Source organism: Triturus cristatus, chromosome 12 (genome assembly GCF_964204655.1).
Source record: "Triturus cristatus chromosome 12, aTriCri1.1, whole genome shotgun sequence".
Classification (NCBI taxonomy): domain Eukaryota; kingdom Metazoa; phylum Chordata; class Amphibia; order Caudata; family Salamandridae; genus Triturus; species Triturus cristatus.
In genome coordinates, this window is record NC_140595.1 from 33697174 (window position 1) to 33718949 (window position 21776).

The 21776-nt window shown below is 44.1% G+C and overlaps 1 protein-coding gene across 6 annotated transcripts in view; it reads left to right on the forward strand.

Moving 5' to 3' along the window:
• The window catches only part of ARHGEF18 (Rho/Rac guanine nucleotide exchange factor 18), a 334968-nt gene extending 316161 nt beyond the window's left edge, over positions 1 to 18807 (forward strand). For all 6 annotated transcript variants that reach the window (XM_085639301.1, XM_085639297.1, XM_085639298.1 and 3 more), the window contains 2 exons: positions 5426 to 5539; positions 14324 to 18807. In XM_085639301.1, coding sequence (XP_085495427.1) covers positions 5426 to 5539; positions 14324 to 14484 — 275 coding nt within the window. In that variant the 3' untranslated portion in view covers positions 14485 to 18807. The remainder of the gene's footprint in view (positions 1 to 5425; positions 5540 to 14323) is intronic.
• The last annotated feature ends 2969 nt before the right edge of the window (positions 18808 to 21776 follow it).

The following is a 21776-nucleotide window of genomic DNA, read 5'->3' on the forward strand; positions in this document are numbered from 1 at the left end:
TCGGAGACACCTGCCCTCCTCACACAAACACACCCCTGAAATACACACCGAATGCATTTGGGCTCATGTTGCTGTAGGGAAGTCTCAATAGTGATGCACCATAAACACCAGACAGAGGAAGAAAGTTCCACCGACTGCAGTCTGGAAACAAACTATTTAATGAAAAGCAGTGGGCGTTTTGGGATGGTGGAGGCATGTGGAGGAGACAGAGCTGGTAAAAGCAGGAACCCTTGTGTGGCGTGCAAAAACAAAGGAAAGAAAGCAATGCGGGTTTTGGGGAGGGTGAGGGCAGGTGGGAGGAGATCTCTTGGAAGATTGTTACAAGTGCTACAGCAGGGGTGTCCACGGCAGATTTAGGAGGGCTGGACCCATGCAAGATTTTCATGATACAGATAAAATAAATGTGCACACCGTGAATTTAAATGGAACTTATATGGAAAGTAAATACAATGAAATCCAGGCATGAATGCGGCTGTCGTGGACCTACTTTGGACCCGCCTGTACTACAGTCATTGTGCAGGCTTTTGGCATAGAACATTTTATTCAGGTCCAAAACCTACTGTAACAGGAAATACAAACTAATAAAATAATTACAACTAAAAGAGGACTTACTTTGCTAGTGCTACAAAGGTGCATATTTTTGTTACAATATACACATCACACAATGGATATAAACAGTAAACGCGGACAAACAAGCATATGTACGTATTCAATTTAAAGTAATTTCCATGTACAATTTTCTCTCCGACTTATAATTCTACACAAATAAACCAAGTTAAAGCAACCCGTTTATTAATAAAACATTTGCATTGTTAGTAAAACATCCTCTACCTTAGAAAATGTGGCAGTAATCAAGAGAATGTAGAACCTCACCAAAGCCTGATTAGTAAATGAAAATATTCACACTACGTAGTACCAGCCGAAAACAAAAGGAATGTGTTTATAGCTCCCTAATCATTAAAAGCAACATGCCAAATGAATGAATGTTCGTCAGATACTGCCGAGCCAGAAAGCTTCATATTGTAGTTATACGTATAGATTAATTAACAGGAATGACTTGAGTTAAGGAAGACAGGGCAATCTACGAGGAAGGGCAACAATAACATTGAAGCATCTTAAAACAGTGATTCCAAAAAGCTTGAGCTGGCTGACATTCAAGGAAGTGGTGTGATAAACGTCTTGCTTACGAGCTTTCAAGTGGTAGCAGATAGTTTTAAAACTAAGAGCCAAACTCATAATCCTGCCTCCCGCTTACACAGGCTGTGTGAATCTGAGCAGTTAGTTTAATCTCTCTGTGGTTTGGGATCACTCAGAAACAGGACAGATGTGTGTTAAGCATTTAATAAACAAGAAAAGCAATGATGGACGGAGGGGAAGGCAGCAATGTGGGAGGGACTTGGGGGGGCTGGTCAGGCAGCAAAGCAGGAGGGCTTTGTGGGACTAGCAAGCAACACTGGGATATTAAGAAAAAAATCCTCTCATTTTGAAGTCTGAGGAAGAAGAGTAAACAGGCGCCCTCGGAAAAACCTTGATCATTGAATGGACAGCAAATGTGAGGAGATAAGAACAAGATGTACAGGCCTGTTTACAGAAATGGAGCTCTTGGAAGAATACTGAAAGAGGCAACAGCAAACTGAGAACGGAGCGGATGAAAACAGGAGTAATAGTGTGAAGTGCTCAAAAACAAAGAACAAAGTAATTCCTAAAATGGTCATAAAATAGGAGCAATGGATAGATGGTAATACTTTGTCTATGCTCTCGAGGAGGGCTAAACACAAGAAGAGGATGACGCATGCATGCCATGGATAAATGGTGATAAAATATGAGAGTGACGATGGAACCAGCAAATGGGAAACCCTCATATTGTATACAAGAGTCTCTTCGAGACCATGCATGCGCTGTCTAGCCGAGACCTAAAAACTATGTAAACAAGCATTGGCATAGCCAATAGGTCTCGCCTTTGGGACCTTATAAGTGTTTAGCCATGCGACAGTTGCATAACTAAATACTTATAAGGTCCCAAAAGCAAGACCTATTGGCTATGCAAAGCGGCCGCAAAAGTGAAAGTAATCGCGGTAAAGCGCTGCGCTCGCGTCCGCACACATGCACTGTAGCTCCAGGCTGGCCTGGCAGCACTTTTTGGAGCCCTCTCAATAAGTCTCACCAGACCAGCGCAAGCGCTGGGTCAGGCGAGACCTAAAAACAGAATGGTCTCTTCCTACTCGCCACTAGATGGCAGTAAAGCATGGGACTCTCATATGCCTTCAACCTTCAGTACTTGTGCTCCAAGTACTGTTTTTCTTCCTGCCATATAATGGGTTGAAATAGTCACTTATATTCCTATCAGGGTGCAAAAATGGCATCACTCCCAATGTTGTTCTTTTCCCAAGTTGATGATTTGCTTTTAGTGCATCTGGTGTAGTTGGCCCACTCTGAGTCTTCCATGATTTTGCCACTTAACCTGAGCTCAGACACTAGCCTAAGATCTACTTAGAAATGTCATGTGTCTGTGATTTCTGAAGACTGTCACTGAAGGGAACAGTTGTATACCCTTAGGGCCTGTATCTGACACCTTCTCATCTCTGACGCACCTGTGTCATAAAGCCCTTGCTGGACACATTTTCATCATTACTTGCTGACATGTGATAAATCTCGTACATCACTCTCCATCGCATACTCCTGACTTTATGTATCATCTCAGTATACAACAGAAGTATTTTTGTGTCCTATCATGCGCTTGTTCAGCAGGTCTTCTTCACGCGGCAGTATTTGCACCATCGTAGCAGTGTTGATAGGGAAAAGGAAATAAATGAATCTCGGACAGGTAAAGATTCAGCCACTTCTCTCTGCTCCCACAAGAGCTTCTTCGAAGCAAGGACCAGGTTCAAAGCTGGATGCCTGTGTAATACAAACCTCAATATCTCACCATCTCATTGATTCTGTCTAGTGGCAGACAAACGTTGCTGCAACTGGAGATGGACAAACTCAGGATTTCCCACACCCTGCAAAACTCATTGAGTGGCACAGCAACTAGGCTCTAGAACCCTCTAAACATTGGTGAACATGGCCTAGAATGTTCATCTTCTGAGAGAAAAAAAGACTAGTTTCTTCAAAATGTACTTAATCTGGAGGTTATATCAATGTCCTTGTTGTTAGTGCAGTTTTCATATTAGAACGGTCTCTTTCATCACCCCTTGACCACCTTCCCACCAGACGCATTCAACCATATGCAATAAACTGCGTGTTCATTTATTATATTTGATTGTTCTCTTGTAAAGCATAAGTTACTGTGCGGTACAGCTTCATAACAATGGTAAATTGATTAGATCAATTGTACCGACCTTGGAATATAGATGCCAGATAGCCGTGGTAGTATTGATGCAAAATGTTTGTGACTGGCACGAACTGTATACTAGTGATAGGCTAGGTTGGTGTGCACGTATGCACAAGGATAGTGGGAGAAGCCGGCACCCAACATGTCAAGCATTCCTAGATAAATTGCTAACTTTTTATGGGCAATATGTTGGGGGTCTACAAAGCCTCCTCATTTATCGCAGATCCTCTTTTAAAAACACTGTTGCCTATTGTACCTATACTCCTTTAGGTAAATGTTTGGGAAAAGGGGCAACCTGAGCCCTCAGGTCTTAAGAATCAGTATAGGGCTGGTGTCTAGAGAAGTCAGTGAGGCTTCCTAGGAGGGGGTTGTACTTTGCAGGCTTGAACTCCTACTACTGCGAGAAAGAGGGTTCTGCATTTGTCTGGGTTTCAAAGTCTGCAAAGGAGCAGCAATTTCGCTAATCCACACTTTTGATCTTGGAATAAAATGAGCATAAGGAACCCGGATTGCTTGAGTTTCTGTAAAGGAATGCGATTCGTAGGAGGGTGAGTGCTCTTCATAGTGGGAAAAAAATATCCTGTAGTTATGTTTTTTCATGTTCGCAGGAATCTATTGTTTCTCTATTATGGAGAGGCCTCCTCCTGTACCCTGCTTCCTCCACATACCCTCTGACTTGTTTGTAAAAAGACGCCCCCACCCCCTACCCCTCAACCATCCAAACTTATCTCTTCTTCTCACTTTATCTTTCTTTCTGCACCTGTCGGTTACTCCCCTTGTCCGTCAGCAGTTTGACTGTAGTCCTCTAGCCCTCAATACCTTGTACCTGCATGCCTACAGGTAACCCAGTATGTGTATCCTGGTTTATACGCTAGTCCCTCCTCCCTTCATGTGCCCTACTACCTCTACCCCTGCGTGGACTCAAGGACCTCTGTCCCCTGTCTATGCCTTGGTATCGCCACCACTCTGTTGACTCTAGAACTTCTACCTCTTGCCTGTACCATAGTGCTTTTATCCCATCCTGTGACCTAGTATCTGTAGAGTTCTTTATACCAGTTTCTCCTGTCCTTCCTGTATACTTTACCTCTACCCCTGTGTAGACTTTAGAATCTCTTCTCCCAGCCTATACCCAAATCTGTCTTCCTCTGTGTAGCTCTCGAACCTCCACCCATTCCTATACCCCAGGACCTATACTGCATGCTAGAATGTGTAGCCTTGTTTTCTACCCATGTCTCGCGTCCGCTTTCTGTACCCCTGCGTACACTCAAAAATGCCTGCCACGGCCTTCACGCCAGTGCTTCTAATTCTTTACTTGGTCTCCACCTGGACCACCATGGATACCCCACACACTAATGCTTCTGCCCCCCCCATACCCAAGTACAGGGATCTCCAACCTTTTCTTTATTAAGAGCTACTTAATATCAACCCGGACTACTGTTATTACCACTGTAATAGTGAGCAAATCATACCAAATTAAAGTGGCGACCACCCCATACATGATTCCCAGCAGCAGTCAACTCCGTGCCACAGATGGCTCGGTTGCCACCAGTTATGTGAAGACGGGCTTTATCAATTAAGACTGCCTCTCCATGGGTCATACATAACAGCCATGGCTTCAATATCCCTGGTACCAAGGTCATAACCCTAACTGATGCTGCATGGTTTATCACTCAAATAATGGTTTAAATATATTTTATAAAGTTTACCTTTTTTCTCAGAACAGCTTGTGAGTTCTGAAAAGAAACACATTTTCATCTCAAACACATGGTTTTCAATTTTAGTATGCATATTTTAATTCACCCAACCAAACGCTTCTCATTTAGTTGACCGGGCTGCACACGAGAGCGACTTACAGGTAGCTGGAGAGCTCTCAGTAGCTCACAAGCTGTATTGTATTGTTTTTTGTCAAATTTGCTCTAATTTATTCTGGGAATTTACCAAAATGTACTTTTGCGAGCCTGTGGGAGTCAGGTCCTTATTCTCCATTGGGGCTTGTTCTCCAAACATGTGAAATAACTGCAAGGCAGGGGTCTTGTTATCACAGTGTTTCATTTTTAAAGTGATTAATGCAGTGCTTTTTGTATCCTTTAGCATCCGTAGACTTGAAACAGCTACTTCCATCCCGGCTTTCTGGGAAAGACGATGGAACATTGAGGAACAGAAGATCTGCGAGTCCGAGCCTCATGAACATGCCCTTTCAGCAAGGTGGGTCCATGGGGTAGTTTGCTGTTTGTCAGTTTTCTGTCTTCTTTTCTGGGTTGTGATGTAGGTAGCTGGAATACTGTTAATTTGTTTTAGTGTGGCTTGTATTTGGAAAAAGTGAAATAACCTGTTAGAGGAAACCTTTTAATGGCTAGTGGGTAGAGCTAGAGAGGCATGAATATCATCTGATGAATGCAGTCTGTGGGTCACTCAAGGAAGTAAAATGAATCTTATATATGAGATAAAGTAGCTCCTGCCGTACTTTAGAAGGATATTTCTAATCGCCGAGGAGTTTCATGAACTTGTAGCGAAACGAGGCTACCGATCTCCTTTATAAGGCTCCGAGGTGACGTGCAATATCTCTATAGTGCATGGCAGGGGTATTCATTCCTTATTATACGTGGTCCCATACCACTCTCTCCACAAACTGCCTAAATCCCAGCGTGTTGCTCTTTTATATGACAGAGACACAATGTTCAAAACATGAAGAAGAAAATCAGATGCTGTAGTGCAGAGTTCAAAGAATCTTTATTCGGTGATTAAAAAACACCATAAAAACACACTCATATTTACATGTTAAAAAGGCATTAAACATTTCAGGGTTCTTTGTACAGTGAATTAACAAAACATAAATACAACAATATAGCCATATTTAACACTTAAAAGTTAAAGTAAAAACATTTCAGTCTTCTCCTCTAGTAAGCCTTAAACGAAGTGCTACCTTGATAAAGTTCATAATACTACACAGTGTTAGGGGTTCCTCAGCTTTCTGTAAGAATACAAGTGCCTCCCTAGCGTGGACCAAATTAGCATTTTTCAAAATATTTACAAGGTATCTGCGTCTGGGCATTGAGTAAAAGGGGCAGAGTAGAACAAAATGAAGGGAGTCTTGCGGAGACCTATTGTCGCAGCCGCAGGGCCCCTTCTGTTCTATTGATGTAGCAAACCCCGCTGGTGATGCCAACATAAATGGGAGAAGGTTCAATCTGAAACGGCACATCAGGAACCTATCCTGTGCATTGTACATGAGGAACAAGTATGGCTCCATACCTTCCACGCTCTTCACTAAGTGATGGGCCCTCACTGTCTTTTTGCACCCTTCAGCCTCATCTCTGCGTAGGTTTTTCCGCTCTAGAAAAATTCTCCCTACATGCAGTTTATTCTGGGCTACAATAGTTACAGGATGAGTAAAGAGGTTCCCAAAACATAGCTCCTCCAGGGTATTCTTCACATAAAGGAGCCAGGGGATGCGCATACACTTGTCCCTTTTTAGGCAGTCTGATAAGATTTCTCTACTAAGTGTCGCATCAGGATTGTACCAGATTTTTAACCAAGCGATAATAGGCCTCAATTTTATCAAATCTTCTATATATGGTCTCCCTAGCTCCCTATGGGCAATCAAACCAGCAGTACTTTGTGGTACCCTCAAGAGTGATTTCAGATATTTATTTTCTTCACGTTGGATACTAGTGGTATTGACAAAGCCCCATACTTCTGCCCCGTAATTTACCTTGGAGCATGATACTGAGCTGTACAGATTTATCACCTGTTCCGGGGACCATCTTCCTAGCCTCCTGCCATAGCTAGCAATTGCCCCGTTAGATGCAATCATTTTACCACAACGTTCCTCCACCAGGGTATCAAACCGCAGGGCACCATCGAATGTTACACCAAGGTATGGAAACGTTTTGACCTCTTCCACAGTGTGGCTCCCTATTTTGTATGTAAATTTAGGGGTGGTTTTTTTCCCCGCCCGGAGCACATAGGATTTACTCAGATTTACAGAAAGGTCCAAGGCACTCATGAACCTAACAAAACCATCAATCAGGATTTGTAGGCTCCTTGGTGTCCGTGCGATCAGTACCGCGTCATCTGCATAAAGCAGAACAGGAATATGACGCGACCCAACCCTTGGGCAATCTGCCTTCAGACCCAACAGAAACTGCTCCAAATTATTAATATAAAGGGAAAACAAAAAGGGAGCAAGAATGCAGCCTTGTCGGACTCCACTCTTACAGGGAAAAGAACTAGTCAGCCCCCCCTCCCTATTAAAGCGGACTTTGGCGGTGGTGTCACTATGCAGTTCCCTCAATATATTAATTAGACCACTCTCTATCCCCATACTAAGCATCATGCCCCACAATTTTTCCCTATTGACGTGATCGAATGCTGCTGCCAGATCCATGAAACCCATGTAAATGGATTCATCACTAGCCATGGTATACTTGGCAGTCAGCAAATAAAGGTTCAGGCACTGGTCACTAGTGGACCTCCCTGCCCTAAATCCGTATTGGGACACTAGTCTTTAGCAAACCATCGACCAGATTAGCGATCTGGTCGAAAGCTTCCATTATCCTCGGTCCGCGGACTTCTGTGTCCAAACAATCATTAATAGCAAGTATGCCTGCGTCCACCAGGCCCTTGTAGAACTTTTCCCCGTCTATTTTAGCCCATTTTAGTCTCCTGCCTTGGTCTGTTGCTCTCTCAGTGAAGGTGCGTTGAACTCTAATACTTAGACCCACCTTATACTGCAGCTCCAAAACAAGAGGGTTATGGTCACTAAAGCCACTCCATTCGATCCCTACACTAGTTGTCTTATTAATTAAGGACCTTGAGACCAGAATGTAATCTATGAAGGAAGAGCATCCTCTACCCTTAAATGTGGGGGGGAGTGTGCCATCCTCCTGCATCCCTACCATATTAATGGTGTGTTCAAGGTCATATTTAAACCGTAACATTCTGAAAGCTGAGCCCAACGGCGTATGAGAGAAATGCGGTCCCTTCTCCATAGGGCATCGGGACCAATCTGTGCTTATTTGGACCAGTACCGGGCACAAGTGGCAATTATAATCTCCCATAACCACCAACCCATGTGGCTGCCCATTTTTTTGGCCTGTTATGACCTGGCCCAACCTATTATCTAATTCAGTAACAAGAGAGATGTTAGATCCCGCTATCTCGTTGTTATAAAGGTTTACTGCAACAAATCTAAGACCTTTCCCAGTGAACCTGACTGCCTGAATCCTGTGGGAATTCCAATCAAGGCAAGTGTAACTTCCCGGAAGGCTCAGATCTATATAAATAGCTAAACCTCCCATGGCTCTCCCTGATCTTGATTTTTGAGCAGGAACAAAAAAACACTTATACCCTTGCAGATGGAAATTATTCTCCTGGGCCCAGGTCTCCTGCAGACAAATTACATGGAATTTTCTGATATAGTCAAGCCACTCTTTGTTATTAAATTTCCCAGCCAGGCCAGCTATATTCCATGAGATGATTTTTAGTGCCTCACCCCCCTGGACCCCTCCTCCCTGTGACCCAACAGGTGATTCTCGCACTTGTTTTCCCAATTCCGGTCCCTGTGCGTCACCTATACATGCAATATCTACAACCCTAGGTTCATCCAGCACATAACTCCGGGCGCAACTTGATGACTTTTGTTTTGCCTCGGGGCTGTGCTTCTCCCACTCAGCATTTGGAACCCCTCTACCCCCTATACCCCATATACCATTATCTCTTTGTCAATCTACCCCCTCAAGACCATCCAGGCAGTGGAACCGATTGAATGTGTGGAAGGGTAGCTCTGTGCGGCTAAATAATGGCCTGGGATTGAACTCGTGATGAACACCCCTTCGACCCACCCTTTCCCAGTTGTCATATGAACGGGTCACGTGTACAGGGGCTGGGGTGGGGGGAAAGAAGAAAGACACATGAAGTGTTTGAATTGTTGTTACCTGTGATCTATTCTTTCCCTGACATATGTGAGCAACTGTTCCAGCATCCCTGAAGCTCACCAATATGCAATCCCCTATGATGGATTTGCGTGTTCTCCCTATCCAAGGCACCCTTCTGACCATTATGATCTCATTGCTTAAGTGTACGGGTAAGGGTCTATTCAAATTTAGCCACTTAATCACCCTACTTTTCAGAGCACAGAAATCCTCGGCTTCACCTGCCTCTAGTGGTGGGGCGCCCGCCATGACTACTGTAAAGTCATTCGCCTCTGGTGGTAAATTGGGTCTACGTGGCCTGGGGGGAAGCTTCATTAGTGGAGTAGGTGCAACACTATCTGGGGGCTGTACCGGGGGAACAGCATTTGCAGGGGGTATAGGTCCTATGGGGTTAAGTGGCTTATTTGGGGCAGGGTTATTCCTCTGAGTTTGTGGTGGGGCGGCCGCAGTTGCAACCTGTGAGGGAGCAAGATGCATAACACTTTTTGGAGCTATTGGGGTGGCAATAGGTTTAGGAGCCCTCTCATGAGAATTGGCCGGATTATTCATACTGCTTAGTGTAGCCTCAAGAATGGTTAGTCTAATTTCCACTTTTTTGATGCTTTCCCTAATTGGTAACAAAAGTGACCTAAGCAGGAATTCCAAATTACCCAGCGGAGCAACAGAGAGGGGGGCATTAACAATGTTACTAGCCGTCTCTTTAGTCAGGACGGGAGCCACACCATCCTGTGCAGCGGGTTTAGAATGTAAGTCAGCCACCGTTGTCACAGTTGATATGGAGGATTTGGATGACTTCCCAAAATCAGAATGAGGGATCTTTGGTTTGTTTTTAGCCTGGGCACCCCTCGACTTCCTCCTACGTTTGTTTGGTGGGGGCCCAAAAACCCCTTGTGCTACAGCTATTTTAGGTTTGGCTTTCCTAGACTTTGATGCTGGGGGCGGTTGAAAAATTAAGTCAATCGTCCCCCTACTTGGGCTTGTGCTACTCACTGGGGTTGAGCTCATAAGTACCACTGGGGGCGTTTTTGTAACATCCCTAAGCAGGATCGGAACATCTTCATTTAGTGTCAAGTCTTCGCTAGGTGTGGGAGGATAGTCTCCTAGAGGTCTACCTTTCAAATTATCTATAGAGCGTCTCCGCTCAGCTCTGAGCCGGCTTAATGTGTTCTCCTTGTCCCCATCTCCCCCCGCCCGAGGAAAGTAATTCTCTAAGGTCATATTTTTTGTTCCTGCCTGCCTTATGGGGGTACTTTCCTTTACCGGGGACGGCATGGTATCTTAGAGTGTGATGATAGCTATGGGGCAATTTATCAGCTTGTTGTACTAGGGACTTGATGGCAAACGGCAGAACCAAGAGGGTAGGCCCAGCCCGGCCTACGACGGCCACAGACGGCCCCGCCCTTGTCCCGGGCTTCTCCCGGCGCCCTCCCGCGCGCTCCCGCGCAGCGGGATCCTAGTGCAAAAATAAAAGAGAAGGAGGTGGGGCGGGGGGCGTGGCAGTCAGGGAGAGCGACCCAGGTGTTGTGGGTTGACCTCACGCAGGGGCTCCTGGGAGTTGGAGTCCCTGCGGGTCCGCTCGCAGCCCTGTACTTGCCTGCCAAAGCCCAGAGTCCGGTGTCCAAGATCAGAGCCCCTCTATACTCAAGGCGCCTCTCTCCACACCGCGAAGCGGGACCCGCGGAGCGGGTCCGGCGAGGAGCTGCGGCAGAAGAAAAACACCACAGGTGCAGGGAACAGCCCACGGCGAAGTCCAGGCAAGCAGAGTTAAAGGCACACAAACGGTTTGATATGTCTTACAAAATGGTATCCGAATTAGTTTAATACAAGTCAGATAAAAAAATGCTGTCGCTATGAATGTGAGAAACATGCAGAGAGAATCTGTCTTTCCCGTAATTGCGTAAAGCGTATGTTGCCATAACTATCTCCTTACTGCTTAACACTGTTTTATCTAAACAGCGCAGAAGTAAATGCCAGGTTTCCCTCTTCGAACTTTCCCCGGGGCTGCTGGCTCTAGCACCAGGCATTGAGTCACCAGGACTCAACTGTAAAATATTTTACAGTTGAGCGCTTTCATCATTTCTTCATTACAGGGAATTAGAGACATCTAATGAGGACAGTAGAGACGGGCTTTCATACAGGGATTGCATGCTCCCAGGTATTGTACGCCTTCTCTTCCTACAAACTTCTCGTAAATCCTGGTGCAGCTATATCAGACGGAGCCTATTGGTCATGATTGCTTTACTATAAGAGGGTTTCAAGTTAATGATAGGTGGGCCAGGACATCATATAAATCATTCTGGGAAATAAGATGAATATTGATTAGGTACTACTTTTCACACATCTTTTACTGAATTTTGGTTCCTCAAGGCTTTTTGCGACCCTACGATGTTTGTCATATGAGATGCCACACTTTCATTAATGGGAAGTGTATTTCACCTGCACTCGGGGAGAGGAGTTGGCCGAAGGGCTAGTGCGCTCGACCTCGGACCTGGGGAACTGGGTTCGAGTCTCGGTAATGATGCTGAACTTCCTGTGATTCTGGGCAAATCACTTAATCTCCCCGTGCCTAACAAAAATGAATGTGTGTCCTCATGTAACGTAACTGGTGCTATGTAAGGCGCTCTGATACCTGATTGGATTCGGGGCAAGTTCGCGATATATAAAACTCTGCAAAAAACAAAAAAAAGACCAAGCTTGGGCTTTTTTCAAAAAGACTTGTTTCTAAGAATCTAGAGTGATTTAGCATCAAAGGAATTGTAGTCCAGTATGTAAATTTGCTATTTGACTCCTAGTCCTGATTTTCCCACTTGCTAATTTTTATAATTTGAGGGACATATCCTTTTTTTAAAATTCTGCTACATTTTTCATAGTTGTGAAATAGTTGGAGCAATTGACAAGGGAGTCTGTACGGGAGGCAGGTGCTATATATTTTTAAAAAAGCATTTTGTGTGATCCCTCATTTGAAGTGGGGGGTGATAGACATACCAGTCGCAAATTATTCTCTTGAGCAAAAAATAAAAACAGCGGCTCCATAAATCTGCGTGTGTAATAATAATTCTAGAAAGCCTGTTTTGTCTATAGTGTCATTCAAAATTTTAAATCTGTCTGTCATAACGTTTGGAATCTGTTTACCAGCAGAACACAGTAAGTCTAAATGTTTGATGTGTAAACTCTTTAAATTAAAAATGCCGATTCAGCAACAGTGGCATGGGGTATGTTTTGCCGACATGGAACATCCGATATACCACAGGGTGCTTCTGTGTACTGCGAAGTTAAAGATGATGCCAGTTTGGAAGGGGGATACACTAGTCCATCAGGTATAAATGACCTTTATGGTGTGTATCAGCACCACTGCCCTTCTGCCTCTGAGATGCCGGATAGTGCTGTATCCTCAGCTCAGAAACCGTCTCTAATTCGGTAGTGTTCGACGGACAGACTCCATCTGAGGCTCACACTAAATCCCATACACAAGCTTCTGTGCGAGCAGCATTAGGAAGTGACTCCTAAAGGAATGCTCAATGTTAAGACTTTTGTGCAATCGCAAAAGGCGAATCGAGTTGGGCAGCAAGATCAGATTCGAAAAGAGGAAATTACTCAAAAGCATATGCGCACTAAATCAACACCGCGAGGAAGGTTCGACTCCAAAAGCTGATTTTCCCTACCTTGACGAAGATCTTTAAAGATTAACTTTTGGGCTCTCATAGGCTGCTTGGAGAAAGATTCATACAATTTCTGCCTCTGGCATCACTGTTATCACAAAATGATTTCAGGCAAAACAGAGTTCTGATTGACCCGTACCCAGGCCATATTAGGAGTGCCTTGGCACAGACAACGCACAACACAAAAAAAGTGTAGATTTATATTTGTTTGGTGAAGCAGTTTCAGCGATAAACTAGGATCTCGCCCAATTGAAGATTCTCCATCAGATGAGCCGCCTGCTTACCATTCAGCCATTTAAAGGACAGCCTTCTAGAAGGGTGAGGTTGCTGGTAATAGAAAAGGCAGGGTGATTTCATCATAGAGACTTTATCAAGGGTGTAAAAGACAAATGAGTGTCTACCCACACTAAAACTAGTATAAAATAAAAAACTGCCAGTACTTTTGATTCGCCAGTCAAAACATGCATAACTTCTAGAGCAGCAGTAAGAAATTCTAAATCCGCCCCACAGAACCCTGCTTTTGCTAGGAAGAGAGCTTTCGGCAGGAGACAGAGGCGGCTCAAAACAGAATAAACACAGTGAATGTGGAGATTCCTCGGGAACAGAGGCAGGGAGGGGAGCTGCTCTGGGCTGGGATGCTGCCACTCTATGGGACTTTATAAGCGAGTATTATTGTCCTCAGTGTAGAGAGATAGAAGAACTATCTTAGTATCTCTACAAGCTTGGTTCAACCTGAACTTCAACTTCATCTGTTAAATGTGCCATTTAATGGCGAACATTTCTTTGGCCAGCAGGTAGATGAGATTTTGGAGAAAACAATGCAGTCCAGAGAGACAGCAAAGTCTATGGTTTCCACTTAATTGGATCTTTTTTATGAAATTAATGTACACAACTTTCTCGTCAGGAAATTCAGCACATATTACTTTTTGTCCTCCATCTGAAATTATTAAGAAACCAGCTGGTTTGTTTTTGCTTTGAACTGTCACTTTGGGTTTTATTTTTATAATCTGTTGTAGGCATGCTTGGGTGCATGGTAGGACATGACAATTATCACCTTAGTGGTTATGTTCTATTTAGATTATTGCTCTAGTCAGTTATTCTTCCTGCTAAGGAGATTACTGCAGCCTAATATTGGCTTTTGTGTGGAGCGGACAGTTTCCTTTTATTCCCCCCGATACAGCGACTACTTTTGCAGGATGTCATTGTGGAAGTTTGTTCTTGGAACAAATTACTCCTTTTATTAAGAGCATGATCACTCAATATATACTTTTTTTTTCTGACCGTTCAATTTGTAAACTTCATCTAATACAATTTAGAGAGAAGTTCAGTGAGAACATTAACTATGATTATAATTAACTTTATATTTCATATGATTATCTCCAAAATCTCTCTTTCAGATCTTTCTGGCAAACCTGAACCCCACCCTGAAGCACTTTTATCGCCTCCGAGTCTGCAAAGACCAAGTAGCGCTCATGCCCTCTCCTTGAGGGTCCCTTCTCCACCAGCGCAGTCACCCGGCGACGAAGACACCAACAAGGAGGATGTGATTTTCTTTTGAATGGCACTATCTTCAAAGAGGCTCTGTAGATCCCATTCGCTCGGAGAACCAAAAGGGATGCTTTGAAAAGACTAACGCTCACTGCGGCCTCAGCTGCTCCCTTGCCCTCACTACTGACGACGACCTGGAATAGGACCTTATTTGCAAGTCGTTTTCGTGCTTGAAAACAAACCAGGGAGCGGTTGTTGATATTGCAAACACAACGTTGCTGGTTTTAAATCATGAGACTTTCCTCGTCATTTATGACGTAGATGTATAATTCCAGAACATCTAGAAATATCGTTATATAATTCACTTTCTCCTATAAATATGCAGTAGACCTAGATGTTTGTATATGTGTGTTCGTATGATTTTATCTGTTTTTATAAGAAAGCTGTTGTTGATGGCGGCTGGCACAGACCTTAAAGACCACTTTTGGAAGAGGACCAAGGACAGTTAAAGAAAAAAAGGCGATCTAATACTTTCCGCACATTCTCAAGTGTTAGCAGATTGTCTTGTTTATGGTGCCTTGTGGTTACTGTATCAAATCAAGTGTTGGCTGTGATTGCACACTCTGTATGCTGCTGGGCATGCTTGGGCTTGTCTTCGTAACCGTGGGAGAGCTGGTTAAAGCTCAGAAGAGATCTTCCGTTACTGACCTTAGCTTTCCTTCTCCTTCCCTTTCATCCCTCATTATTCACCGTGTTTTCATCAGCGGCATTTCTCAGTTAAGCTTTCTTCAGCAGTTGTGTATTTCTGGCAGATAATTTCAGGTCTGCCTTCCCCTCTCTGTAGAATTGGATCCAGAATATTCAAAGATGTAAAGTCACTTCTGATGTTCTCGGGAGGTTGTCTTTTCATCGGTTGAAAATGGCTCTTTGCCTCAGTTTATATTGATGCAGTGTCTTATGTTCAAAGTAAATGATCTGTCAGCAAACTGTCGTGGTGTATATTCGTCTCTTGCTGTTGAGTTGTAAGTGTCCGCTACCGCTGGCTTTATAATGTTTGTGGGGTAAGAAGGAACCATCATTGAAACCTTGTACAGTATGGTGCTGTGATTCACCTGTCAGGTGTTTTCCAAAACACAGCTTAGGAAAGTGTCAAACGTCAGCCCAAGTTTCGGCGCTATCAGATACAGGGGTTCTGTGCTCTTCGAGTTGTTGTTTTCGTTGTTTTATATATTAATTTTGAAAATCAAACACATGTACCTATTCATAGAGCTGTTGAGTGGATGCAAAAGCTTGGGACAACCAAACATGATCCGTTTACCTGCCTACAACCTCTCTGAGTCAATGGGATTGAGGAATTATAATGCGGCCTGTATAGCAGTGATATATAACGACATATCGCTGAGTTTGTGCGACATCTCCCTCACCTGACAGCATCATCACTCGCCCATGTCCTTCCTTTTCACAACCCTGTCCATGTGATAGTGTCTTTTTTCGCCTCATACCTTCCATACCCTTTTTTATTTAGTGATGGCATTGCAATCAGCATTTTCCATCACTGGGATCTTCTTTGATGTTCAAAAACATTTAAATATCTCCACCTATCCGTGCGATTCCTGGCTCATGTGCTTGTATGAATGCCGAAGTTACTCCATTCCTCATTAATTCAAGAAACTCCTGGGCAGGGAAACCAAGGTAACAAATACCCTTTGCTCGCTGTAGGCACAGTTTTGCTGATTGCAGTCCTCTGTGTGTCTTGGATGGTTAGATGCCAGAGTTTCCTATTAGTCTGCAAGTTGATTTATTCCTTTCCAGCTCTTTGTTATGAAACCCCATAATCAGAGCGCCCTGATGTAGGATTAGGGATGAGCAATCCGCTTGTTAGCAACTTTTGAAATGAGTCTCAAGCACTTTGAAAACTAAATTCTGCTCAACTAATCCCTGGTGTTTCAAAATGTACCAATTTGAATATGCCATTATTGCTATCTCTTTTTCTTATGGCCCCCAAACACCTCTGATATGATTAAACACTCCAGAGCACCACATAAGTGTATATGATTTGACAATATCCCAGATCAAAATTATTTTTTTAAATCTTGTTCAAACATTTTTTGTAACTAACAGTTATTGTTACATAGTTCACTACACCAAATTCTGTTGGTATAGATCAACAAGCCACAATTTGTTGACACGCAGGTCAGAAGACCATATGCACAGCCGACACGCGTTTCGTCGTTTGAACGAGTTTTTTCAAGGCGAAAACAAGCAGTGAGTGATCACGTAATTCTTGTAAACGATCTCCGTCCCAAACCCTTCTAAATAGAAGCGTCAGACCATTTAAATTATCCAATCCTTGGAGCCCCAAGGATCAAATGGGCTGGCATACAGTCACCTGTATATGCCCAGAAAACTCTGCAACTGGAAATTGTCGTAAGTTACCCCCAGTTAGGGTGGAAATTAAAAGAAGAGGCAAGGCTTCAGTCTGCCTCAAGTAGAAGTCTTCTACTTGCCTGTATATAGTTACGCCGCTACGGGCGCTCGTTTTAACTTGAGGCCGAGTGAAGCCTTGCCTCTTCTTTTAGTTTACACCCTAATTGGGGGTAACTTAAGACAATTTCCAGTTGACTCACTCCTTGTTTTTGCCTTAAAAGTCGTTCAAACGACGAAACACGTGTCTGCTGTGCATATTGTCTTCTGAACCGCGTGTCAACAAATTGTGTTTTGTTGATCTATACCAACAGAATTTGATGTAGTGACCTGTGTAACAATAATTGTTAGTTACAAAAAATGTTTGAAGAAGATTGAAAAGAAAAAAAAAAACTGGGATATTGTCAGATCATATACACTTTTGTGGCGTTCTGGATTGTTTAATTATGTGTATGTAAGTTTTTTCTTATATTAGCGGCACTATTTAAATGGCATAGTGCGAATCCATGTGAGCACACTGTACTTAGCTATACATGTTACATTACTCCTGAACTTTATAGAGGTGGTGGCGGATCTAAGTAGCCACTGCCATCAAGTGCTTTGTATTTGTCACCTCTGAAATAATGTTGACACATGTTAACGCTTTCCTATGGTTTCCCCAAGAGTTTCTCCCAAGCAAAGACCTCTTTTACAAATTACTTTTAAATCACAAAGAGGAATTGGCATGTGCAGACAAGTAACTGGTCTACGAACATGAGATTCTGAAACCTGTTGCCATTTGTTTCACTTCAGTTGACAGAATAATCCAGCATGGATTTAAGGAAGCGATTAATTCTCTGGTAATCTTGCCCTTACTTTGTTTACTGTGCAGTTTTAGATTGATTTACACAGGTTTAGTCCACAGATCGGTCCATAAAATAAAGCTGCCTTCTATTTTCGTTGTCTGCAAGAGAAGACTTTTTAAGTGTTTATTCTTGTAACGACGAAGCAGTAATAATAATAAAATAACTCCGGTGTTTGCAAGAGCAAAAACCTGAACAGCACATATTGTGAACAAAAGTGCCTTCATTTTTGTTCCACAGTTATCGTGATATTATTTGTTTATAAGGTCATCGCTGTGTTTAGAGGTTGCGTTTAAGAGCCAGATGCTGCGATCTAACCTTTAATACCACTTTCGAAGAGGAACACATAGGATTATAGCATGCCCCTGCTTGCTCCCACTGTTGCGCTTACTCAAAAACTGTGGGAATCCATTCATAACATAAAGTCACCTGGTAACCTTTTCAAAGTGTCATAGTTTTTACGTCAGCCTATATCTTTGCCCCAGCTTATATGTGTAGGAACGTCCATGTTCAGGAGGTAAAGGTAGGCCAAGCAGTGGCCTTCTTCATCACCCGCAAAAGGCGTGAAGTGAACCTCAGTCTGCCTTGACGAGCCCAATGAGATATGCTTTGACTCCCCCGCAATGCCTTGTTTCACCTCTGTGTTTCCTTTTGTTGTAATGGTGTTATGCCTGTTGGCAGTCTCATAACACTCTTTTCCAAAAGACTCGACTGTCCACAAGAGAAGGTCTGACTGGGTAACAAGTGCCACTCCTCTGTCTGTAAATGTTTACTCCTCTCTTGTGAAAGTGGAGGTCCGGTGCCAGCACTCCAAGCTGTCAGACGCCCATCTTTCTCTGTATAGAATGCCTCTTTAAAATCTGTTATTTGTATGTAAACATTGTAAATATTTATTCTATACTGCCAAGTATGCCATCCAAGGCTGTTTTTAATGACGCTTGCGATGGCGAAAGTAATGTTAATAATCTGTGCACTTTTTTATGTTAAATGTAAAGGAAATCTTAGCACACAAAGTGATTTTGTTTTTTATTTTTTACAATGATTATGGTTTATCCACAGCAGGGCTGCAAACCCTTGCTTTAGATTAAATTCAAATCATAGCAATAAAAAAGAGGTTGAAAACAGTTCTTTATCTAGTCTTGTGATGTTTGTATCGATTATGGCCAGTGATTTTTCATACCACCGAGTTTAATTGCCACATATTCTATCTAGTCCATAGGGCATGCAGGTAACCGATTTGCGTGGTGTTTTCAATAATTTTTATGCACCCACAAGCTTTAATAATGTGGGAAAATTCCAGTGCGCGTACAAACAGGAAAAGGCTGTGACCCTGTAAGATGGCTGAAAGTGTTCCACTTGTGTCTCTACCCTACAAATGGTGACGGATTCAAAATCCCCGATAACGCTTTTCCTACAAATCACGGGTACTGCAGCCTCACCCATCTAACCATTGGTATGTCTGTGCCAGTACAATAAAGGTAAAAATGCCTCATAGGAAGGGTATAATTTGCAAAGTGAATCCACAATGTTTTTTTTATTGTCTTCTATCATGTACATTTTAATTTCAGGTGATTTAGGGCTAAAATATCCTGGGTATCCTTCCTGACTTATTTTCCTACTGCAATATTTTTTTTCTTCTGAATCCTTTCCTAAAATACTACCTTTCCTGTTCACATCAGGCAAAGTACTCTGAAGTCTGACAAGGAAGTGCAAGAGGTGAGGTTCTCACAGCAGATTCCTTGCCTTAGAACAATGCCCAGGTGTTAGACTGGATCCAGATTTTTCTTTTAACAGTACCCCTGCACGCCAGTAGGTGGTGTAATTCAGCTTCATGTCCGCATCATCCTCACCAGAAGTATTGTGTGTGTGGTACCTTATAGGTGTTTCACTCAAAGTAGTCGGGTAAGTCTCACAGGCCTAAGAAATCAAAGAAGTTAAAGAGGTCATTGACTTTGCCGTGCCTGTCAAAGTCGTCCAACAAGTTGCAGGAGCTTTGGCACTCCAGGCCTCGTACTTCCGCTGAGCCTGAATCAGGGTGTGCTCTGCGCTTCCCTGACTTTCCTAGAGCGACCCTATCCCAACTTAAAGAATTTTGGGACCATGCACCTCACATTTGGGTGGCCAGCCCCTCTGGAACATCTTTGTGTTGGGGCGGGTCCCACACTGGATTTCCGCTGGTGCATTCGCCCCATGGATCCCTTGTTAGATTCGGAGCCACTGGTGACACCGAGATGTTCCTTGGTGCCTGCTCCAGTGCCAACGCTCTTGGTGCCACCTTTGCCATTCTAATAGTCATTCCAGCCTCCGGCACGTAACCTGACGGGTGTCGCCCGACATCAGATCCGGCACCTTCTGGGATCATGCTTACTTGAGCAGAGCTAATGTATTTGACTTTTGACAGGCCTGGAGAGGGAGACGAGTGGGAGGGGGTCTGATGACCCATATGGATACCAGCATCCCTTAGATGTGAATGAGGACAACTGGTATGAGCAACGGGTGGAGCATCACACCTGACTGAGATAGTGTTTGTTCAGGGATGTCCAAGTCTTGCTCATGGACATGCCTTTAGATTACCTCTGTTTGATGGCTCTGTGAGAGAAGGTGGACTCCACACTGGATCGTTTTAGGCACAGGACTTGTATAAGGCCACTTGTCACCACCAGTCTGCCTTCCACCCCTTTTGTGGCCATGGAAGGGGTCTCCAACTGCGTACCTTCCCAGCCTCCACGGTCAACAGGCTTCCCAGCCTTTTTGTGACCGATGACCCTGGTTCTATAGTCTATGTGGTACAAATAGCCATAGGTCGGGTCAGTTTCCCACCCCCAGCAGCAGCAACCTCCAAACCCCTTTAGTTTGCCCTCCGAAAATCATGGGCTTTCACTGGGGCTGGATACACCATCACCTGCACCACTAGTGGTCTGTAACATTGGACTGTTGGGTTTTGCAGATCGCCCAAAGGGGCTACTCCCTCCTCTTTGTGACTACCCATCCGCGCCACCCACTTACAATGTGCTGACGGAGGGCCACCTCTCCTTGCTCCATCTGGAAGTGCTGGTTCTCTTGGCCTAGGGAGCCATGGAGGAGGATGCCTGGATCAGGAGTAGGTTGAGCTTGCTATTCCTGCTACTTTCTTCTACCCGAGAAGGACGATGACCTTTTTCCTATCCTAGCCCTGCACCTTTTCAATATCTAACTGAAAAAGGAGAAATTCAAGATGCTTACACAAGTTGTGTCTGCCCTGGGCTCGGGAGACTGGCTGCTACTGTTGGACTTGCAGGACGAATATTTCTACATCCCCATCGTGCCTGCCCATTGACATTACCTGCAGTTTGCAGTGGGCTGAGAGCACTTTCAGTTTGTTGTGTTTTCCTTTGTAGTTATAAGTGCCCCTCAACTGTTCACAAGAGTGATAGCTCATCTGCAGAGGTCAGGGATTCCAGACTCCCTCTACTGCAACGATTGGCTGAATGCGGGATCACCCCAGGTAGTAGTTTCTCACCTCCAGACTATGGTGAACCTTCACTCACTGGGGTTCACTTTCAACGTGCCGAAATCTCACCTGATTCCCTCCGGGACGCTCATTCCATTGAAGCTGTTCAGGATACAGTGTAGTTTTGGGCCCATCCTCGAGAGCGGCGAGTCCAAGATATTCAGGCTGATACTGATATTTCAGCCTCTATCCTGGATTTCTGAGAGATTAACCCTGAGGTTGTTCGGCCTCATGGGCGCCTGCCTCCTGCTGGTGACATATGCCTGCTGATATATGTGGGCTCTGCGGTGGGACCTGAAGTCCCAGTAGGAGCAGCATATGGGGTATCTCTACTACATGGTCCAGATCTCTGAGGGAACTGAGAAAGATCTGCAGTGGTGGCTGACAATCCACGACTGGGTCAGTGGCAGACTCCTCTCCCTTCCCCAGTCATAGCTGACTGTGGTGACAGATGCATCACTCCTGCCTTGGGGCGACCATTTGGGAGAGGTGGGAATCGGAGGACTCTGGCGGATTCAAAACTCCACATCAACCTGTTGAAGCTTCGGGGGATTAGCTTAGCATTGAAACCTTTTCTTCCTTCTATCAATGGAATGCTAGTGCAGG